This window comes from Acyrthosiphon pisum, chromosome A2, assembly GCF_005508785.2.
Source record: "Acyrthosiphon pisum isolate AL4f chromosome A2, pea_aphid_22Mar2018_4r6ur, whole genome shotgun sequence".
Classification (NCBI taxonomy): domain Eukaryota; kingdom Metazoa; phylum Arthropoda; class Insecta; order Hemiptera; family Aphididae; genus Acyrthosiphon; species Acyrthosiphon pisum.
In genome coordinates this window covers 21805615-21828160 of record NC_042495.1, presented here as the reverse complement: position 1 = coordinate 21828160, position 22546 = coordinate 21805615, and the positions used below count along the sequence as shown (strand labels likewise).

General features: G+C 29.8%; 4 protein-coding genes and 1 long non-coding RNA gene across 5 annotated transcripts; 1 reads left to right on the top strand and 4 right to left on the bottom strand.

Moving 5' to 3' along the window:
• Positions 1-645: 645 nt before the first annotated feature.
• Positions 646-1821, bottom strand: LOC103309898 (histone-lysine N-methyltransferase eggless-like). The gene has a single exon (XM_016805728.2). The coding sequence runs from the start codon at positions 1773-1775 to the stop codon at positions 756-758; it is 1020 nt and encodes a 339-aa protein (XP_016661217.1). The 5' UTR covers positions 1776-1821; the 3' UTR covers positions 646-755.
• Positions 1822-1921: 100 nt separating this feature from the next.
• LOC107884128 lies at positions 1922-5248 on the bottom strand. The gene is made up of 2 exons (XM_029490665.1): positions 4044-5248; positions 1922-2683 (listed from the first exon to the last, which is right to left on the bottom strand). The coding sequence occupies exon 1, from the start codon at positions 4983-4985 to the stop codon at positions 4044-4046; it is 942 nt and encodes a 313-aa protein (XP_029346525.1). The 5' UTR covers positions 4986-5248; the 3' UTR covers positions 1922-2683.
• A 2370-nt stretch (positions 5249-7618) lies between these two features.
• Positions 7619-12658, top strand: LOC107884164. The gene is made up of 6 exons (XM_029490809.1): positions 7619-8079; positions 8147-8219; positions 8938-9046; positions 10519-10927; positions 10995-11067; positions 12459-12658. Exons 1-6 carry the CDS (start codon positions 7676-7678, stop codon positions 12603-12605), a joined length of 1215 nt encoding a protein of 404 aa, XP_029346669.1. The 5' UTR covers positions 7619-7675; the 3' UTR covers positions 12606-12658.
• A 15-nt stretch (positions 12659-12673) lies between these two features.
• Positions 12674-13995, bottom strand: LOC115034306. Its single transcript, XR_003839667.1, has 5 exons — positions 13728-13995; positions 13343-13556; positions 13191-13253; positions 12951-13078; positions 12674-12824 (listed from the first exon to the last, which is right to left on the bottom strand). It is a non-coding gene; the product is annotated as an uncharacterized LOC115034306 (long non-coding RNA).
• A 3434-nt stretch (positions 13996-17429) lies between these two features.
• Positions 17430-18951, bottom strand: LOC107884127. Its single transcript, XM_029490433.1, has 2 exons — positions 18674-18951; positions 17430-18614 (listed from the first exon to the last, which is right to left on the bottom strand). Exon 2 carries the CDS (start codon positions 18220-18222, stop codon positions 17656-17658), a length of 567 nt encoding a protein of 188 aa, XP_029346293.1. The 5' UTR covers positions 18223-18614; positions 18674-18951; the 3' UTR covers positions 17430-17655.
• Positions 18952-22546: the final 3595 nt, after the last annotated feature.

Here is a 22546-nt window from a genome sequence, read left to right as displayed (position 1 = left end):
TAACGTACAATATACTTAATAATATTATATCTTCGCTCGGAATCGTTTTTCGTATACCTGCAATGGTTCTTATATCTTTGAATTCAAATTTAACACATCCATTACTGTGACTCATCCAGTCATCTGATGAACAGCAGAGTGTTAATCACTTGCCCGCGCTTTTAGTAATGATATCAAGGGTTATTGTCTTAAAATAAAAAAAAAAAACCTTATATAAATTTGCTGTTTATTAAAAACTTAACATTTTCATATAAAATATAGGACATCTGGCACACGTAACTTTATAAGTCTACAAAATGTGAAAAAAAATAATATGTAAGATGCAATTATACTGATCTGTTGGATTTCAAAATATTGAACTCAGAAAAATTTAAAGTAAAATAGTTCAATATTTATATGCAATAATATTCAAGGCTGGGCAAGTTAATGATTTCTTTTAACTCGTTAAGTTAAGTTATTTTAAGATAATTAAGTTAAGTTAAGTTAAAAGTTACTCGTATTTTTTTCCGTTAACTCGTTAAGTTAAAAGTTAAGTTAAGTTAAGTTAAGTTAAGTTAAGTTAAGTTAAAAAAAAGAGTAACGAGTAAATTAACTTAACGTTTTAATTTAATTTTAACTTTTAACTCGTTAATGCCCAGCCTTGAATTAATATTATTCACACAATCACACACATAGGTAAATCATTGAAGTATAACATATTCTGTTGTCTCTATGTAAAAAAAAAAAAAAACAATTGACAGAATTACAAATACAAATTATAATAGTCTGCCCCTGCATTTTTTTGACCCACAGTGGCACATAAGTCTTTTGTTTTTCACGCTGCCAATCATATAATTATAATCCCATGCTAGTTCGGTTCCTGCTGGAATATTTGATTTTGCAAAGTATGACAACCATGGAAGTCTTAGGTCATGCGTATCGATAAAAACATTTTGAATAAATATGTTTGGGTCACAAGAATGATTAAAATAGCGACCTATGTTCCCACAGACCTTAGAATCCAACGTGTAGAAGCCATATTCTTTATCTATGTAGTCTTGCAAAAATGTTTTTTTACTTTCAACTTTTTGTTGAGTATTTAACTTAGACAGTTCATGTTTTCCATCAATTTTTGTATTTGTATTTTGTAAATTCTTCCTTAACGACATTCTAGATTCAAACGTTCTCACTTTACTCTTGATTGCCCAACCAGGATTAAACTTTTCATTATCAGATGAACTAGTAGAATCTTCATTTTCATCTACATACACTTCATTACTTTCATATCCATCTTTGAAGTCTTCAACTATCTCGACAAAATTCAAATCTGCCAGATATTCGCCCCGGTTTGACAAAAGATCAGCATCAGTATCTTTCTCTGGGCGAACCACCCCAAGATATGTACAAACAAAACTGCCTTTGGGAATATCAGCGAGCGTTCTCACCCCCCAGCCTTTTTTCTTAGTGAAAAACAATTGCAGTGACGTCTTCAGTGGTTCCTGAACAACACGATTTAAACAAGTTTTCTTACATTTACAACTGGCATTGCATTCATAAATACCCGTCAATACTTTTTTGTGTAGCCGTTTGAAACTGTAGCCAATGTTATCATGATCTTTTAAAGAAGCGGGATGATTTTTTGTACCCTCGTTAGTAAGTTGCCAACAGGAACATTTATTTTTGTCTTCGCAATTATCAATACAATCGCATCCACATAACGATTCGGAGTCTATATTCAAATCAACGTTAGGGCTAGGTATGCGTTTTGTTATATACTTCATGTGGTACTGAGTCATTCAAACTGTTGAAAACACTAATCGATTTAAACTCCTTTTCATAAGATATGTCTTGTACACGAATAAACACTTCTGGTACGCTGAACAAAGATAGCGGATTCACCAAACAATCAAAACTAAATAAGTCCATTGACATTTGGCTATCACCATAACTTGTCAGTTTCAAGTAGTTGTACATTTCGTTTTCATTATCTATATTACGCCCACAAGGAGTGGTATATATTACTTTTTTTAATTTTAACTTTTTGTCTGTTAATACAGATCTCGTAAATCCAAAATGTAATGGAATACTTAAAAAAGTCATATATTTTGTTTTACTGTAGTTATACTCAACCCATGACATGCAAAAATAAGAACACTCATGGTGCTTGTAAGGAAGCGGTTTTGGACAGTTTGCTGGTATTTCAATTGATTTAATTACACCATTATTTTCATGAGGTTTTTGAGTATTGTCACTGTTGTCAATGTTCACACTTTTTTCATCGTCAGTCAGGTCTATTTCAATATATGGTCGATTTAATAACTTATTAACATCAGTCAACACCATACCACGTACACGCTTATCTTGATTACTTAATTGATTATATATTGGGCCTAACCTGTTTGAGCCCCGATATATCCATTCTGTGTGTTTGATCTTCATATCAAGAAATTTTAACTGTACTAACGATGCATCTAAGTTTTTCACTTTGGCTGAACGCCAAAAGTTGTTTAGCTTTGTGTGCACTACTTGTTTTTTATTAAACTTCACCATAAGCCGTTCTGGATATTTGTGTAAATACGCCTTCACAAATTCTCGAATATTTTCATGTACATCGTCGCTTACATTTGGTGACTCACCACACACGAGGCGAATATTCTTATGGTATACATACTGTGCATGTCCATCATCAAAGAATATCATGTACCTAAGGCAGATCAAAAAATTCTTTTACTATAAGCTGTGATAAATATATAGGTTAGTTATTTGAGAAAATTGTTAAGCTGCTCTTTGTCTGTTTTTAAACAGTATGACATTTTTTACAAATGTAAGCGGTAGGTACAATCTTTTTTCTATAAATTGACACTAATATTTTTCAAAATATCTTTCAGTGTATAATAGGTAGGATAAATTATTGTTATTTGATGTTAAATAAGATTGTTGTTACTATATTATTTTATTTAAATAAAGGGATTAAGTAGGTGTCTCCTAATAATAATAATAATAATAATAACAATAATTATAATAAAAAAAATTGTTTGGGCAATATGATAAACTTAATAAAAATAAATTACCTAATACCTAATATTATAAATGTCTTTTAAAACCGTTGGTGATTTGTTTAATATTTTTAAAACATTTTTAACATTTTTCAGTAAATTGTTGAGATTTTCATTAAAGTGGATATACCTTTCTTTTATTTAATTTAAATTTTAGGTTCTATGACATGACAGGCATTGTTATGGATAGATATTAAGCATTGAACCGTAGGTATAACCTATTTTTTATATAAAAAACTTGGCAACAGAGATCAACATTTCATGACTTTCTATAAATACATGGACAGATATTTTATTTAAAATTTTTTACTGATAATTTAATATGCAAAATATATAATGGTGTACATAACTTGGATAACAGATGGATAAATTAATGTAGTTATTAAAACATTTGGAAAGAGATAAGTTTTAATCTGGGTAGGTGCAAAACTATTTTTTTTGTTTAAAGTTTGTCTATTATCAAGTTTAACAAATGGTCAGTAATTTCAATATAATATGTTAGTTCATCTTCCGGTTCTGACTAATCACCATAGTGATTCATTTTTTTTATTTTATACTCATTTATTTAAAATTTTTTTTTGTATCAAGTAATTCAGTTGATAAAACATATACATAAATACTCTATTATATTTATGAAAATAAAAACTATTTTATATTTTATTTAAAAAAAATAATTTTATATTAAATACTTAATAAATAATATTAGGTAGGTATATTATTAAATTCAATATTATTAGTCAATAATAAACTTTAAAAAAACAATGGGGGTGAGAAATATCTGGATCAAAAATATATGAGGGGGGGGGGAATGTCCATTTACCATTAAGATTACCTACTCTGTCCAGTAAGAGAACACACTGACCAAAACTGGTTACCCCACGTAACACCCTGCCATTGAGAAACGGTTTCGGTTGCATGGCGATGCGGGAGGATGCGCAGAATTGGTGCGTTCTCTCGCCGGACAGGGTATACCTACCTAAAATATTTATAAAAATGTATTAAACATACCTAAAATTGTTGAGATATTTTGGCGGTTCTGCAATTACTCCCCACGTAGAATTTATCTGTCAATTCAATGTTCATATCTTGGAATTTGGCGATCACTCTACTGCCCACTGGATACTGTACGTGGCTTGTAGCATCTATGTATGCTAAATTTTTATAATTCAAAACTTTTTCTTTTTCATCCTCAAATATAATATTAAAATATGTGTCACTAACTGCTGATTTAATAGTCCCTTCAATCCACGGATGCAATTGTGAATGTTTCATCCCATACACCCTGTCACCCACTGTTAATAAGTGTCTTTTTAGTTGTCCTTCTTTGGGTAAATCATTCGGCAATATAGGTAAAGTTTTAGATGCTATAAGTTCTACATCATCATTAAAGTGATCAAAAACACGTATCTCTTTGTCAAACTCAAATTTCCTTTGATCATCAAACTTGTATAATTTGTTGTATAGTTGTCTGAGTGCCCGATCTACCTTCTCCGATAATTTTTCTAGACGTTTATTATCAGCATCTATTTCGGCTTTTTGAGAAGCCAAATAGATTTCGCATAATTCTTCTTGTTTTTCGAATAATGGCCCAACAGTATCCTCCAAGATTGTGTTCAATGTTGTTCTCAATTTAGCTATTTGCGGGTCGAGGTTTTCTGTTGACGGCTTGGTAACATTGTTGACGGCATCATCGTCATCAGAGTCTGATAACTCAATTACATGGACTGGTTTTGTTGGATGTGTGTCGTCGAGTATACATTGTCCGTTTTTAAACCGCCTACCGATCTTCTCTAAATATACGATACATTTCTGCATACAGACCATACACACTTTGCGATCTGGCGTGTAGAAGACATTATAATAATTGCACACAGATTTTTGGGCGGCGAACAGCTTCCTTTTAGGTTTTGAACGGCAATCACCATTGATGCAGCGCCGTCGGCCGGGCATGTTGCTATTACAACACCAACTACCTAAATATTCAAACGACTTTTGTCAAGCAAACATTAAAGAAAAAAAAAACTCAAAATAGAACATACGTCGGAGAGCACTCGTTGGTTATAATAGCGATCGGCGACCGTTGAAAAATAACAAAAATAACTTAACGATTGAACGGCGTTTGCCCAGCAAACGATTGAAAGAAACACTCTAATGAATATGTCGGGAGTTCGGCGCGCCGTCGACGTCGTTGTTGGCCTTTGTCAAAAACATCATCACATAACCTATACTACAGGTGGTTTAAGTACCAACGTTTTATTTTTTCGCCAAGTCATTCCCTTACACTTTGTAAATGATTGTATGACCGTGATAATAATAATAATCATTATTATCACTAAAAGTCGGAACGCTTAACATTTTGTGTACAACTTGGTTTATATAATTGGTCGAAGGACGGTAGGTACCACGACTACTAACGCTGTTACTAACTCTATCGCAGTCACGCCGATTCCCAACCCGAGTAGATAACCGTGGTTCGGAGTAATTAATTCGAAGTGTTGTTAAATCGTTGCAGATGATTCTCGAGGTAGTTGTAGCAACCCGTTTGCGGCATGCATTAAAGAATATTGCTGTAGGTTTTCAGCACGGACGGTGGCGAGTCGTCCGATATCGAACGACCCTTCGACTGTCGTGCGTCACTTGTAACATTTGCGGTAGGTAACTAATTGGTCGTTGCCTGTTGCTTCCAACCCGCGGTTGGCATCCGTTACCTTCTCTACCGGTTACCGAGTACCGGCAACACACTTCCAGCAAATGCCGTACACGATAACGCACTCCGTGCTAAAATAGTGACAAACAAATTGTTATCGTTGCCCTACCGATACTGTATTGGACTCGTCGTTCTGACTGTGTCTGCGGTCGCACCGCTCTCCGAGTGTTTTTTTCTTTTCGTCCATTTGCGTGTGGTGAACTCCGCCGAGGTAAGTAACGATAAATGTTTATTTAAAACCATCATTCGTCGATATATCGTTGTTTTATACCTATTTGAAATCTATTGTTTACACCCACAGAGACGTGTGAATACCATAACGCCACGTCAAAACCCACTGTCCAACGTGATTTTTGCACTAAACATCTACATGCTACGTTTTCTAGTTGTTTCCGACCACCGTTGTTCCCCATCAGTTTTTGAGTTTCAGCGATTACTAATCTCCGTCCCACACCCAATTATTGTTATTGGTTTTCAATTTTTTGTCGGTTCAAAAACTCACAATTTGTTTCATCTTATAAAGTTAATCGCAGGTACCTACCTATATTATAGCTGTATTCATGTCAGTGGTAAGAACCATCAAATCTTATAGTTATGAGAGATAGGGAGAAGGAATTCTATCCCAGTATTAACCGTTATATTTTTTATTTGAACGAATCTCGAGACGCCAGCGCATGGCATAGCATTCCTAATCATCGTACCCTTGCGCGGTGGGCCTACAGTGTTTGAGTATGGCGCAACGCTTGGTTGAGATCTTTCTTACTTGTCGATGATCGTTAAAATATTTATTGTCTAACAACTCTACTTGTTGAATGTTGTCGCAACTGAATGTTGTGATCTTTGCATTTCTGTGATTTGTTCATGACATATACCAATTATTAGTATCGTTTATACGTACAGAAGATTGTCTTGTTTATAGTCTACTTGATTTTTCCACACTTTACCACTTCACTGCTCCTCAGAGAGAATGGACTTGGTCCCAATTTAAATTGATCAGTACTGTTCATCCACAGTACACACACTTCAATCTACTGCATTTGTGTGTGACTTCATTTTCTAAATTTTAATAAAAATGATTGTTAACCAAATAAAATTAGTGATGTTTTTTAATCTTTTGTTGTTTTATGCGATGGATGATACTTATTAGTATACTCTATATATAGTTGATGTGTCTTAACATAATTATTATTGTAGGTATTTGATGTAATTTGGCTTAACAATAATTTAATATCAAGGTCCCTAGGTAGTGCAATCTTACATAAATTCTCTAGTATTTGGTACCAACTATTTATACAAGAAGTCTTTCGGCATATGATGTAATTGGCCACCGAGTCATATAATTAATATTATAATATCTATAATTATAAGATTTATTTACATTGACTATATTTACAAAAGCTATTTAGAGGAATATTTTGCAACACTGTAATATTTTTTTCTGTACAACTATAAACAGGTATTAACACATTTAGTGTCTCACTGTAAGGAAAACGTTTCTCGTCTTAACTTGATTTCCTTCCTCCCTGATTTAAAACAAATAATCAAAATTAAAAATATTATAATTAAATTACATTTTGGCTTTAGTTAATCGATTGCATACTATATATTTGATTGAAATTTGTTCATTATTATTGACGAGAATACATATTTTTTATGTAACACTGATTGAAAATTAATTTTCCTCTAGTGGATAATCTGAACTAAATATGTTTAATGATAACCATCAATTATGTACCAAAATTGTCAAAAATATATTATATTTTACCTAGTATATTAATAATGTAGCTATAATCATCCTTGTATTACCTACACAATAGCCTACTTTACATTATATACTTGGAACTAATGTAGTTTTCTTACTCAAATTTAAGTCCAGGTGCAGAAATTATATTTTTAATTTTCTATTATATATGTTTTTTTATTTTCAGATACGATGCCAGTTCAATGTTTTATTTGTGATGTAATATTGCGCGGGAAACGAACACGTGTATGTTTAAGCTTTACACCATATACTTATGTATCATATCCAGAAAAGATTGGAGAACTGTTGGGAGAAGAATTTGTTATTATTGTCACGCCTGCGGATTACATGTGCATGAAATGTACATCCATTCTCAATCATACGGACAAGCTGGAAAATGATGTGAAACTTCTTAAAAATGTATTATTAACCAACGTACAAAAGAAATACAGAATGTTGCCTGCTGATCAGCCTGAACATTCTTCTAGTGTTGGTGGAAGTGATGCTCCAACTAAAATAAGAAAAGTCCCTTCAAATAATCAAATATACAAATGCCATATGTGTCCTTTCCGATCTAAAAACCTTGGTGACCGTCGGTATGTTCAAGAATAATATTTTTCAAATAAACACTTTTAATTTATTTCATATGTATTTATACTTCAGTAACCATGTAATGCATAATCATTCAAAACAGAAAGCAAATGAAAAACAAACTGTGACAAAAGCAGTAACCCAGGTAATAAAATACAAATATTTGAATGATGGAATTTAGTGAATAAAAAAACACTAGATTAACTAACATTTATAATAAAAATATTTTACTCGTTTTCTATAAAGATGTTCAGATTGTATTCTGTATTTCTATTAGATTTTTACAAATGCAGTTCAATAATATTTTGTGCAGAATATAGAAATGTACGAGTAAAAATTAATTTTTTTTTTCTTGAAAATAGTCGTAATATTTTATAAGGTAATTTTAAATTTAAATTGTATTGATTATATCACAAACTTTAAGCACTATCATATTATAATAGTGGCTGTCACAATTAAATTGTATTTGCTGTGGTTTGGGGTTTTGAAATTTTAAACAAAACGATCAATTATCTTTTTACGTAATTCAATAGTAATTTTTCAATATCACAATTATTGAATAGTCTGATAAATAATCAAATTGTTATATATTATTATTAAATATATTAATACCCTTAAAATGTTTTATTTACTATTTATTCCTTGAAATAGTAATTATTTTTTATCCTACATTACCTCATATGTACAATTTTAAAAATATACAGAAACCTTTAGTAAATATATTTTAAGATACTATAAGTAATAATGGTTTTCATTTAACAATGAACAAAAAAATAATTTTTATGGATGTCAAGTATGTTATTGACATCATCTTTTGTTAGAAGGTTGGATCGACTTATTAAATTGTTTTTTTTTTTTTTTAGGAACAGACAACAGAAGTTACTTTGGAAGAAACAGCATCAGTATTCCAACTACACAGTAAACTGAATTCTATGAAGAATCAGCAGGTCGCGTTCACAAATGAGGATAAAAGTAATTTAATAAAGCAATAAATGTATTATGGACATAGATATGTTGTTATCTCGGTTGCTATAGAATAAGGTGATCCCAGATGAAATCTCTGAAGTTCCTACACAAGAGACACAGAATATTTCTGAAAATGTGTCTTTATAAACAGAACTTTTGCAAGTTAACCAAGAAATCCCTGATACAAACGTAGATTTAGGTGACATGGCAATTTGAGGTGGTGAGACTGGAACAGATTATTTAAACATTGAATCAATGTTGGCTAGCATTCATAAAGATATCGTCTCTCCCCAAAATTGTAGCTGAAATGCACATTATTTTTATAAGAACTTTAAAACTCACTAATCCATGTCTTATCTTATCAATTATTAAACTATTATTATCTGATAATAAATAATGTTGATATTTTTTTAAAACTGTAGTAGAATTTTCATGAATGACCTATAAAAATAAAAAAAAATAAAGAAATATTTAACAAATTACTTATAGGTGGAAATCATATAATAAAGTACAATGAATATAATTAATTACAGTTAAGCAAATAATTCTGCAAGTGAAACTGAATTTTTAAACATATAATATATTGAATTTACTTTGATTTTTTTTAAATTAATTTAAATTATTTGAATTAGAGTAGTTTCTTTTAATTTGGTCATGTCAGTTTCCCAGCCACGATCAGTTCATGAAATTTTAATTCAATGCTCGTTTGTAAATATTTTATTCATAACTCTTTTAACATGATGTTTAGCATCATTGCCTCCAATATTTTTTATAAAAGATTCCTAAGATAAATGTAATTCTTGTATAAAAATTATATTTAAAGAACATAAAGAATAATATGATATTACCCATTTGGGAACAAACTAAAATTCGTTTTTTATCTTATTTTCCTATGATAATAAATCTTCAGCATTTTTTAAAATATGACAAATTGTGAATCAATACAGATAGAGTTATTATTATTTTGAACTTTTTATATCTAGAGTCTCAAAGCCTAAACCAATAAATACAAATATTTTACTAGCTATAATGAATTAACATAAATTATGCACATAAAGTTTATGCACATTATTGGTTACTTATCCTAAAAAATAATTATTTTTATTAAACTAAAATTAAATGAAAAAGTTTACTCAGTTAATGTACACAGTTGGATCAATAGTTTGTGATGTATTTTTTAAATAATTAGACTTTATTACTTCTATTTTTGCTAGTATACAATTTAATAATGTGTAGTGGTTTGTTCTTGTAAGATTGTGTATAACCCTAATCCAATAATAATAAGTGCATATAGAAATATTACAATAATTGTTTTTAACATAATATTTAAATTAAAGTTTATATAAAGTTAACACAAATAATGGTATTGTACTTTACATTATATACTTGTAACAAATGTAGTTTTCTTACTCAAATTTAAGTCCAGGTGCAGAAATTATATTTTTAATTTTCTATTATATATGGTTTTTTATTTTCAGATACGATGGCAGTTCAATGTTTTATTTGTGATGTAATATTACGGGGGCAGCAAACACGTGTATGTTCAAGCTTTACACCATATACTTATGTATCATACCCAGAAAAGATTGGAGAACTGTTGGGAGAAGAATTTGTTATTATTGTCACGCCTGCAGATTACATGTGCATGAAATGCTCATCTCTTCTCAATCATACGGACAAGCTGGAAAATGATGTGAAACTTATTAAAAAATTATTATTAACCTACGTACAAAAGAAATACCGAATGTTGCCTGCTGATCAGCCTGAACATTCCTCTAGTGCTGCTGGAAGTGATGCTTCAACTAAAATAAGAAAAGACCCTTCAAATAATCAAATATACAAATGCCATATGTGTCCTTTCCAATCTAAAAACTTTGGTGAACGTCGGTATGTTCAATAATAATATTTTTTAAATAAACACCTTTAATTTATTTCATATGTATTTATACTTCAGTAACCATGTAATGCATAATCATACAAAAAAGAAAGGAAATGAAAAACAAACATTGACAAAAGCAGTAATCCAGGTAATAAAATACAAATATTTGAATAATAGAATTAAGTGAATAAAAAAACATTAGATTAACCAACATTTATAATAAAAATATTTTACTCTTTTTCTATAAATACATCTATAAATACTTGTTTTATTGAATACGGGTCTGTTGTTTGGTCCCCATATACTGCCGTGGATATTTGTCGGATTGACTGTGTTCAAAATAGTTTTTTGCCTTACGCCAGTCATTGCCTCAATATCCCACATCTACCACATGATTATGGGCCAATAAGTCAAGCTCTGAGACTTGATTCCCTTTCAGTTAGGTATGATAATTTTGGTATCACTTTTATTATAGGTCTGATCGAAGGTCGAGTTGATGCCCCAAGGCTTCTTGGAGAACTTAGTTTCTGTATTCCTAGTAATAATAGGTTTCAGTCTAATTTTTATATACCCACCAATTAATCTAATTTCTCCAGGAATGAAGAATGATGCATAACGCAAACAATAATATAGATTATTAAATCATATTTAGTACGGAGGCTCATATAAAAAATAACAAAATTGTAAACATTTTTTTTTTTTGATAAAGGTAGACAATATTATGAGGAATCTTGTATTACATTTTCAAATCTTAGATTTAAAAAGAAAAATTTTTACGAATTCTTAACACAAAATAATTTGCTAATATTCGTGATTTTTACATATTTTGTCAATTTTTGAACTTTAATGCTAATAAAAAAATAACTGACTAAGGATTTTTAATATTTTTCAAATGTCATTGTAACAATATAGTAGGAGCCTTGTATTAAATTTTCAAGTATTTATACTCAACAAATAAAGTTTTATTGACATTCATAGAAAAAAAAACTAATAATATTGGAAACTGAAAATGTCCCTAAATAGTTCAAAACAAATCAAAATATTTTTAAAATTTTATCATGTATTGAAAATGGAAATATAAACAACCAGTGAAAATGTCATGTATCTAAGGTCATTTGTTTTAATGTTACAACAAAAACCAAAATTAATTTTCTCAAAAATAGATTTTGTGTAAAAATTCCCGTTTTTCCTTAACTTTTCTTTTGTTTTTTATGGCGCTTTTGAAAACTGTTGGAAATTTCAAATTTTGACCTCCTGAATGCACCAACTAGATTCACTTTCCCATCAAACAAGATACTGTTGAAGAAAATTGAAGCAGTTTTACTGCCCCAAACCGTGATGCCAGACATAAAAATAAAAAAACACACATCATTGTAAAATCAATACATTCATCGTTCCACTCAGAATCTAAAATATACAGAAACCTTTAATAAATATTCTTTAAGATACTATAAGTAATAATGGTTCTCGTTTAACAAATTATTATACAATTTTCTATTGTTTATGGTCCTTAAATTGGTTTTGTTTGAATGTTCACAGGAACAGAAACAACATAAAACCAACCATCAACTGAACAAAGACAATATCCCAGATGAATTCTCTGAAGTTCCAAAACAAGAGACGCATAATATTTCTGAAAAAGCAATTGGAGGCGGTGAGACAGGAACAGACAATTTAAACATTTAACTGATTTTGCCTGCCATTCCTAATGATGAGCATCGAATGTGCGGTAAATAGCATATTGGACGAGTACCCAAGTGTTAATATAAATGTCATAAGAATACTATTTAAAATACATTTATTCAAAAATTAATTATTTTATTATATATCTAGAGTTTTGAGTATTAAGGTTTTGGAAGCAAAAACTATCGAACAATTACCTACCTGACGTATCTTCAACACAACCTAGAGAAAAAAAAATATTAATTAAATAATAAAATCAACTATTTTATCAAAGTTGGTTTTGTTGCATTTATAATGTCCATTGATGCTTAAAGTATAGATAAATTATCTATGGTAAATAATCAATACCTATATTAATGCACCACAGCTTTGGTATCTTTCAAGGAGCCCTGATTGGAATTGTTCAGCTAGCTCGCTTACTGTTCCTGGGACAGTTGGCAATGATCGTCTCTTAGACCACCGCATAAAACATTCGACTGATTTCCAAGTATGCATGGCATTAGAATAAGGGTTTCCAATGATAAATCCCATTTTAATTAATAATAATAATTAAAGAGTTTATTAAAATTAAAATAAACTTTTTACTACCAATGAGAAATTTCATAGAAAGGCCATTGATGCATAATATGTGTGGGTTCACTCGTTTATAATCTGACAAAAACAATTTACTTTGCCTTGTAGTGTACACTAGTGTTCAGCAATGAAAAAGTTAAAATATAAATATATTATATTGAACTTACTGTCTAGGTTCATCCACGTAAATGGTGTTCAGCATAGTAACTTCATCAATACTGCATTGTTTCAGAGTTTCCTTAAAAGTATTCATGGCTAAAATACTTAGGTCAGGTCTATAAGTATGGCCTTTTATCAAATGTTTATCTTTTTCTCCTATGATTTTCATTGAACCACAGTATACGTAATACGTATATTGATGCTTCTTTGCATTTGTAGTAACTATAATAGTAGATAAAACTTATCATAATTCTATCAACTATAAGAACACATTCTCTCGTGTTATGGTTTCATCAACATCAATATTACTTATTAATTATTATGTAACATTAAGAAATTACAAATTGTGGCTTGATAAAACCATTGAAGCCTCGTGGAGGTTAATATACCTACCTTGACAAAATACTTTATGCTTAGGTTGCGTTGTTCTTGTTCGAACCATTTTTCACGTAAAAATATTTCCTATGCTTCATGGTTGGTAAAAGCTAAGACACAGACACACAGTGTAATATTACAGTAACCGCAATTTTTAAAATAAGCACAGCTGTTCACAACGAAGACATCAGATATTATGTCAATGGACGGAAATACGTTTTATTGTAAAATAAACACATTAGACTGGATCTTTTTGTTACAAATAGTTCCAATTATTTAAAAAGAATTTAAGAATATACAGAGTGTAACAGTAAGAACTGACTAAAAAAAAAAAAAAAAATGATGCTAATTAAACGTATGACAAAAATTGATAAAATTATATGATTAGTAAATAGTTTGAAAAATATACCCATATTGGCAAATTTCCAAAAATATTGTATTTAAAAAAGTTACTGTTTTCCAAATAAATTTAATCAAAAAAATATTGATATTTCAAAAAATTCTAAAAAATAATCTACTTAACTTAGATAAATGTTTTTACCATATATTTTTACCAGATAATATCATGTACTTTGAAGACGAAACGAAAATTTTAAGGTGGCAACTAAGTAAGATTCTAAAATTTATATTCTATAAAATCAATTAATTAATGCCTTCCACATATTATTTTAACTACTTAATTGTTCTAATTACAATTACTGAACTATTTAATTTTTGATTATGATTAATATTTTAGATTCAGAGTGAAACGATGAATGTATTGATTTTACAATGATGTGTGTTTTTTTTTAATTTTTTAATTTTTGTGTCTGTCATCACCTTTTAGGACAGTAAAAATGCTTAGATTTTCTTCAATAGTATCTTTTCTGATAGGAAAGTTAATCTTATTGGTACTTTGGGGTGAAAAAGTTAAAGATTTCCCAGTAATTTTCAAAAGCGCAGTGAAAAACAAAAGAAAAATTAAGGAAAAACGGGAATTTTTACGCAAAATCTTTTTTCAAGAAAATTGATTTTGGTTTTTGGTGCAACTCTTAAAAACATTACTGTAGGTACATGACATTTTGACTCAATGTTTATATTATCATTTTCTTTGCGCCATAACATTTTCCAAATATTTTGACTTATTTTGAGCTGTTTGCGGACATTTTCAGTTTCCATTTTTTTTTTAGTTTTCTTTTCTATAAATATCAATAAAATTTTATTTGTAGGTTAAAAAAGCTTGAAAATTTAATAGAAGGATCCTAGTATAATGTTTCAAAGGCAGATGAAAAAAATTAAAAATCCAGTCACAATTTTTTTTTATAAGCATTTAAAGTTCTATTTTTAACAAAATACGTAAAAATGACGAAAATTAACAAATTATTTTGAGTTAGAAATTCATGAAAAATTTTCTTTTCAAATCTAAGATTTGAAAATGTAATACAAGATTCCTCATAAGTTCGTCTATATTTATCAAAAAAAAAAAATGTCTTCAAGTAAATCAAATTAAATTTTTATGAGCGTTTGAATTTCATATTTTACAAAATATTGGATATTCACTCCATTTATCACGTAGTGGATTTTGTTATTTCGTTGTAATTCAAAAACGAATAACTGTAGATACGTGTCAATTTCACTCAATGTTCATATATTCATTTTCTATACACCATAAAATGTTGAAAATATTTTGACTCTTTTTGAGCTGTTTACGGACATTGTCAGTTTTCAATTTTCTTAGTTTTTTTTTTTCTATAAATATCAATAAAAATTTATTTGTTGGGTAAAAATGTGAGAAAATTTAATGCAAGGCTCCTGATATTTTGTTACAATAACAGTTGAAGAATATTGAAAATGCATAGGCACAATTTTTTTTATAAGCATTTAAAGTTTGAATTTTGACAAAATATATCAAATTTAAAATTTAATAATTATTTTTAGTTAAAAATGTATAAAATATTTAACTTTCATAGTTAAGGATTGAACATTTAAAACAAGGTTCCACTTAAATAGGTAAATATATAAATTACTTTATTCACAATAATATCATCAAATGTATTACCTGGTAATATCACAGGCTGACTGACCGTTTTCGCTCAGAATCGTTTTTCTAATACAATAATATTAAATTATTGAATTCAAATTTAACACCATCCATTACAGTGACCCACTTGTAACCTACTGTACAGCAGAACGACATCCACGTACCCACCTTTTTTATTTGCTTGTGTATCGTTAGGTATAAATATGTGTGTGGACGTACATTCTCTTACCTTCGCCACACACGTATTTCCCTATCTATTTCCGCTAAGAATTGATTTTCATATACAATGACACACCTATTATTGAATTCAAATATAACACATCCATTAAGCTGTATCCTAGCTGATCTAAACGTATGCGGGTTAAACCAAAATAGCTTGTATTTCGCCGTATGCAGGCAATGCACTAGCTCACTCCAGTTAGGACATTACATTACAGTGACTCACTCGACACCTACAATAATACAGCAGAGGGGTACCCACTGACCACTTTTTTTTATTGATATTTTAATTTCAAATTTGTATTAGTTAGATATTTTAACAAAGAATAATGATTTCAGTTATTTTGTTGTAATTTAAAAATGTATTCCTGGGTATATTATTATATATTGTAGTATTATACAGACAATGTAATTTTCAAATGCAATGTTTTTGTCAAAAATTAATTCAACTTACTGCATTACTAATAATAAAAAAAATACTTAATTAGTAATAAAATCATAAAACTATTAAATATATTGAAATGGTAATATAGTCTGACAGGTTAGGTTAGGCCGTCTTCATTCAAAATCAATTTTTGTTTGGACTGATTTATTTATTTGATTCAATTAAATTTACTCATACATTACAGTGACCACTTATCTTGTTTACCTTTAACTAAACCTGAACACACACCATTGAATATAGCTTTCTGTCCGTTACATAAGACTCAAGCCATGAGAGTAGCGGGTCGCCAAAACCAGTTGCATGGAGGACTTGTAATAAGGCTTTATGATTTACACGATTAAAGTCTTGGAAAAGTTAATTATAGAGTAAATTACGTCAACCTGAGAGCGGTTGCTAAAGGCACCAAGTACATGGCTGGTGAAGATAGCATTACATGCTGAAGTAGAGCGGCCAGGACGGAAACCATGCTGTTCATCTACAAGAACGTGATTCACAGACCTTTTAATCAATTTTAGCACAATGGATTCGAAAAGCTTAGCAATATGGCAAATTTTGGAGATGGGTCGATAGTTGGAGACATTAAACTTGTCCCCAGATTTTAAGATAGGTGTGACTGAACTTACTTTCCAAATACTCGGGAATAATCCTTCACCAAGAGACTTATTGAAAATAAGAAGTAGTGGATAACATAAAACTCACCTTAAGTGATACAGAAGTGTTTCTGGCATACCATCAGGACCAACAGAGCGTAGTTTAGCCAGACCAGATTCAACATCTTCATTGTTCATGTAACAACATGAGGGCAGGTCATAATGTGGATATACGTCAATAGATAGCTGATAATTGATAGCGTGACAATTCATAGCGGTCAATTAATTGCACGTAAATTGATCGTGAGCGACTTTTCATAGTAGGAAAATTTGTAGTGCCGTATAGAATTCAATAAAAATAATAATAAAATAAATTATTTAAAAATATATACTAATAGTAAAAAATATTACAAGTCACAATTAAAATTAAACAATATTTATGTTGCTTAAAAAAAGTATAATATACAAATTTTATTAATGGATATTATAATACAATATTTATGTTGCCTAAAAATAATTATACCTGTAGCTGGAAATTATATGCTATGCCTCTTAGATAGTCTTCAATTGTTATATTTTCATAATCTAAACAATTTTTTTTGATTTTAGCACTTCGATCTTTATACATTTTTTTTGATGGCGGTTCCATCCCAGCAACATATTGCTCTATTTTCATTCTATTTCTTGCTCCTCTTTTTGCAACGCATTTATGAACTTCCATATTGTTGGGTGGGATGAGGAGTTAAACATTGCAGAAAAACAATTGTGCCACCCTTCTACGGAGTAATTTGTTCGGGGTAAATCAGCAGACACTAAAGAATAGCAGTTCCATATATTTATTGGAAAATTAGGTTCTCTTCTTTTTTTATTTCTTTGTAAGCAACCAATCCAATTTCCCTCAAAATAATCTATCAATGGCATCAATATCTCTTCATTTTGAATATAAAAGTCTGTGTCTAAAAGTTTCTCAAATGTATCGACAACTTTATTTGTTGGTACATATGCTAAAGCTGGTAACATTCGTATGTATAATGCAAAATCTGAATTTTCCCTATATTTCTTTTGTAATCCAGTTTCTTGAACGTGACGCCATAGACATTGTGATAAATAAAAAAAACAACCATTTATAGATGCATTTGGAAACTCAAATTTGACAGCATTCATTGCCCCCTTTTCAAAGTCCATCATTATATTAAGTGGGTTTAGATTAGGTATTAATGACTTTAAAGCTTGAAACATTAATTTATATGTATTTTCCTTTTTATCTGGTAGTAAAATATACACAGAAGGAATAACATTCGAATAATAAACAGCGTGAATAGTATAAAGTTGTTGAAATATTTGAGGGGCACATGAGAATGTTCCGTCACAAAACCAATTTTCACAGTTAACAATTAATTCGAGGTTCCGTTTTGTACAGAATAATAGACTTCGATTTGTCTGAGATCTGTTATCAAATTGTAAAAATTGCTCACCATTCGTTGTTTTCGTGAATCGGTCTGGAATTTTAAAATTAAAATTTTGAGGATTAATTGGAGCTCCTAAATGAGATTGACGAACTCTCTGAACGGTTCTTTTTAGAGTTTGCACATTTGGTAATTGTCCAGCAACTGAAGCAGATACCTTTATATCTTATAATAAAAATAATAATAATAATAACATTTATAGAAATAATATAGTAGGCACCTACCTGAGAAGCAAGTGTTCCAATGACTGAATGCGTGGAATTAGATGTACATAATATTGCATTTATTTTCATCTCATTTATTGCAGTTTTAACTTCTATTTGAGTGATATCAGGGACATGGTTATAATGGTCAATTTTTTTTGAATTTTTTTCATTATTGATATCACCAATAACATGAACGCGGCCTCAGCATTTATTTTTAAAACGTCCGCATCTCCATATTTTTTTTTGTACTCCATTTTTTTCGAAATGGTACATAAAACCTTCATGAACTAATATATTTTCACCTCTTTCACTTTTTATATATTTTAAAGACATTTTAAAATTACTATATTATATAGGTAATAGTTAGAAGTAGCACTATTATATTATGGTGTTGTACCGACTGACAACTGATATACTGTATAGTATAGGTACTAGTATAGGTATTGAATATAGTCTCATTATCTTTATCGCCTATATTATTTTAGATAGTAATATTAAGTTTCCGATATCGGTTTTATTAGGGTTTATTTTATTTAAGAAATCTATACGACGCTATAAATTGTCATACTATCAAAAGTCTCTCACGATCAATTTACGCGCTATAAATTGACCGCTATCTATTGACGGGACACCCATAATGTAGACCATTAGCTATAGCGTTCCTGGTACATAAGTTTGATGACGAAAAAACAGAACTAAAATGCTTAGAAAAGAGCTCAGATGCACCTACAGTGTCAGTGCTAAAGGCACCATTAAGATTTACAGTAGATTGAAGATTATTGCCATTTTTATTTTTGCGTACAAAGTCCCAGAAAGATTTTAGGTTTGAGACGAAAGATGATTCGGCTTTTTTAACAACTTGTTGGTAACATCTACTAGACAAATATACTTGAACTGGGCACGCAAAGAAGAAAAACAGGTATAATCACAGTGATTCAAAAAGGATCTATAAATAGAATGAGCTTTTTTTTTTACGAATGACTAAGCGTTTTAGATCACTGGAAAATCACAGAGGAAACGTAGACTTTTTGTATTTTACCAATGGAACAAAGTTAGAAACACAGTAGTTAAGAGCATCAGATAGAGCAAGAGCCGCCTCATTAGTATTCAACGCAGAATTTGTGTCACGCCAATTATAACTTAGTAAAAAAGTTTTAACCTTTACGAAATCTGTCTTATTATATTTTAATATTATATTATGAACAACTGCATAAAAGATCCCCGACGAGCAAATACTGGTAACTGTCGACATTTGATGGTAATATAAGACGACAGTTTATATATAGATTAAATATTTTCCACGTATTTGTTTCTATTAGGTAGTAACTTGTATGAGCATACTAAAAATATCAATAAATGTCTTCGTTAGGTTGAAAATCTTGAAAATGTATACAATGTTCCTCATAATGTGTTATATTAGCAGTTCAAAAATATTAAATATACATATAGGTAGTAATGTTTATTTTTATAGTGTTTTCTATGTCTTACAACATACCAAAAACTGTGTGTAGAGCGAGACACAACTATACTACCTCTATATTTTATAGTAGAATTACCAAAATTCCACAACGCATAGGGATGAACTTTATCTGTATCACAGTGTTTTAATATTTTGATGGCACTAACCAGTAAATTGTATTAATTAAATAAGAAAAACCAAAAAAATATAATTAAAACCTTATGTTCTCAAACTGATAACTTTAAATGTATTTATGTTATCTAAATAGTAATGCAATAATGTCGTTAACAATGTTGAACCCTTAAGAAACTAATACGGCCAACGTTTAAAATAATAAGTGGGTAGCAAATAATCAATAAGCACTATATGGAAAAAAATAATTGGTTAGTATCACATCAATTTTAGTTACCTCAGATAGTCAGATGTAAATTTTAATTTCTATGGCATACGCAAATGTTTAGCCCCAGATATCACACTTGCATAGTTACAGGCTAATAGCTAATAAAACTAAATAATATTTACCAATATTATAGTTAATGGTCATATCATGGCCTACCTAATCATAATAACATAAAGGTAAGTAAGTAAGTAAGTAAGTAAGTAAGTAAGTACCTAATATAAATAAATTTTGATATTAGTTTCACTACAATTTACCTATATCTTACCAAAAAAATCCAATTACCTACATTAAGTTCAAAGACGAGGATAACATTTAAATATAAGGATATTTCTTTGAAGTTTCCATTTTTTTTCTAAAATTTTACAAAATATCTATAGCTTTAAATCAGTCGACCTTAATAAGTCAAAAAGTTAAAATAATTGCCAACAAATAAAAAAAAAAAATTGCGTTTAATAAAATTTGAAGTCCACAATATGCTGTACATATTTTTAAGTAGAATATATTCTATTATATTCTATAATTTCCAAACGAATAATAAAATGTAAACATTTTTTTAAACGTTTTGGAGTATCATAAAAATGTATATATCATATAGGTATTTATACTATGGCGGCTTGTCTGTCGTCGCCGCAGCCCTTGGGTGGCAGTGAGTATTCAGTATTTGCACCTGATACAGCTATATTAGTTGTCGATGGCTCGGGATGCCGTTCACGTACTCCAGCAGCTACAGTATATGGCAATTCTGTTGTTAACACTTGATCCCGATACTGATCTCTGATCAACTCTGGATGTACGTGATGCATTTCGTCGACTAATAGATAGAAAACAATTATTTAATATTATATATGATGCCCATATCAAAACATACCATGGAGAACGAACCCATAGAATTAGTGAACTACAAACAAAATATAAATATATAACTTATTAATCAGTTACATTATTTTTGATCTCGTGTGTTCAATTTCAAAGGAAACAAAAAGTTCCGAGAAAAAGGATCGTCGTAAAGCCCATTATAAGTCGTGAGCTACTATAGTGCGGCCAACTATAACTAGAGGGTTTAGTAAACTAATTATACGCCCGTAATCAATTTGCTATATGTAAAGAACAACTATTATCCTCTAAAAAAGTCGCTACTGACCAATCCGTCTCCTTGAAGAAAGCTTCCACTACAATTTCTCAAACAGGTTGACAGGGGTACTCGAAGAAGTGTAGTTGTAGATCTTCATGACTTTTATGTAACTCAAAATTTCTTAATAGTGTATCTTGTTGCAACAAATAATTTATAGTATAAAATAAAATAATTTATGAACCCTTTGAGTACCGAATTAATTAATATGTATATAACGTGTATGGTGTATAATTGCAAATAAATATTATAAAATAATATACAGAGTTTATATTTGGTATCTATAATATAGTTATTAATTTGGAGATTTCACCCTAAAAAATGTGTCAATGACGTGCATACATCGTTAATGCAAGCCAGATGGTTAAAATATTACTCAAAACCACATGAAAATGATTAAACAAATATTTTTTAATAATATTTTGTTTTAAATTACGATATTAGATAACTACAATATTATTTAAAATATTATAAAATAAAAAAAGGTTGTAAAGTGGGTGTGGCTCTGCTGTACAGAAGGTTACAAGTGAGACACTTTAATGGATGGTGTTAATTTTTAATTCAATGATATTATATCATTGTATAAGAAAAACGATTCTGAGCGAAAACGGTCAGTCAGCCTATGATAAAGTGTCTAATGACTAAGTATATTTGATGATATTATTGTGAATAAAGCAGGGATCGAAACCGGTTTAACTGGTTTTCTAAAAAACCGGTTAAAACCGCGGTTTTCTCATTTCTGAACACTAGAGCCGGAACCAAAAGCTTTTAAACACCGGTTAAAAAGCCGTAACCGAAACCTATGACCTTAAGAAACCGTTTTCAAAACCCAAACCGAAACCATAGAATTGAAAAACCGTTTTTGTACCGTTCTTGAAAAACCAATTAAAATTTGAAACTAAT

What these genes read in the sequence shown, in the direction of transcription:
- LOC103309898 (XM_016805728.2), bottom strand. Translation starts at nt 1,775, where the DNA reads ATGACTCAGTACCACATGAAGTATATAACAAAACGCATACCTAGCCCT.
- LOC107884128 (XM_029490665.1), bottom strand. Translation starts at nt 4,985, where the DNA reads ATGCCCGGCCGACGGCGCTGCATCAATGGTGATTGCCGTTCAAAACCT.
- LOC107884164 (XM_029490809.1), top strand. Translation starts at nt 7,676, where the DNA reads ATGCCAGTTCAATGTTTTATTTGTGATGTAATATTGCGCGGGAAACGA. An exon ending in TGACAAAAGCAGTAACCCAG is followed by an intron (nt 8,220 to 8,937) that starts GTAATAAAATAC and finishes TTTTTTTTTTAG; the next exon opens with GAACAGACAACAGAAGTTAC. An exon ending in TGACAAAAGCAGTAATCCAG is followed by an intron (nt 11,068 to 12,458) that starts GTAATAAAATAC and finishes GAATGTTCACAG; the next exon opens with GAACAGAAACAACATAAAAC.
- LOC107884127 (XM_029490433.1), bottom strand. Translation starts at nt 18,222, where the DNA reads ATGTTTCAAGCTTTAAAGTCATTAATACCTAATCTAAACCCACTTAAT.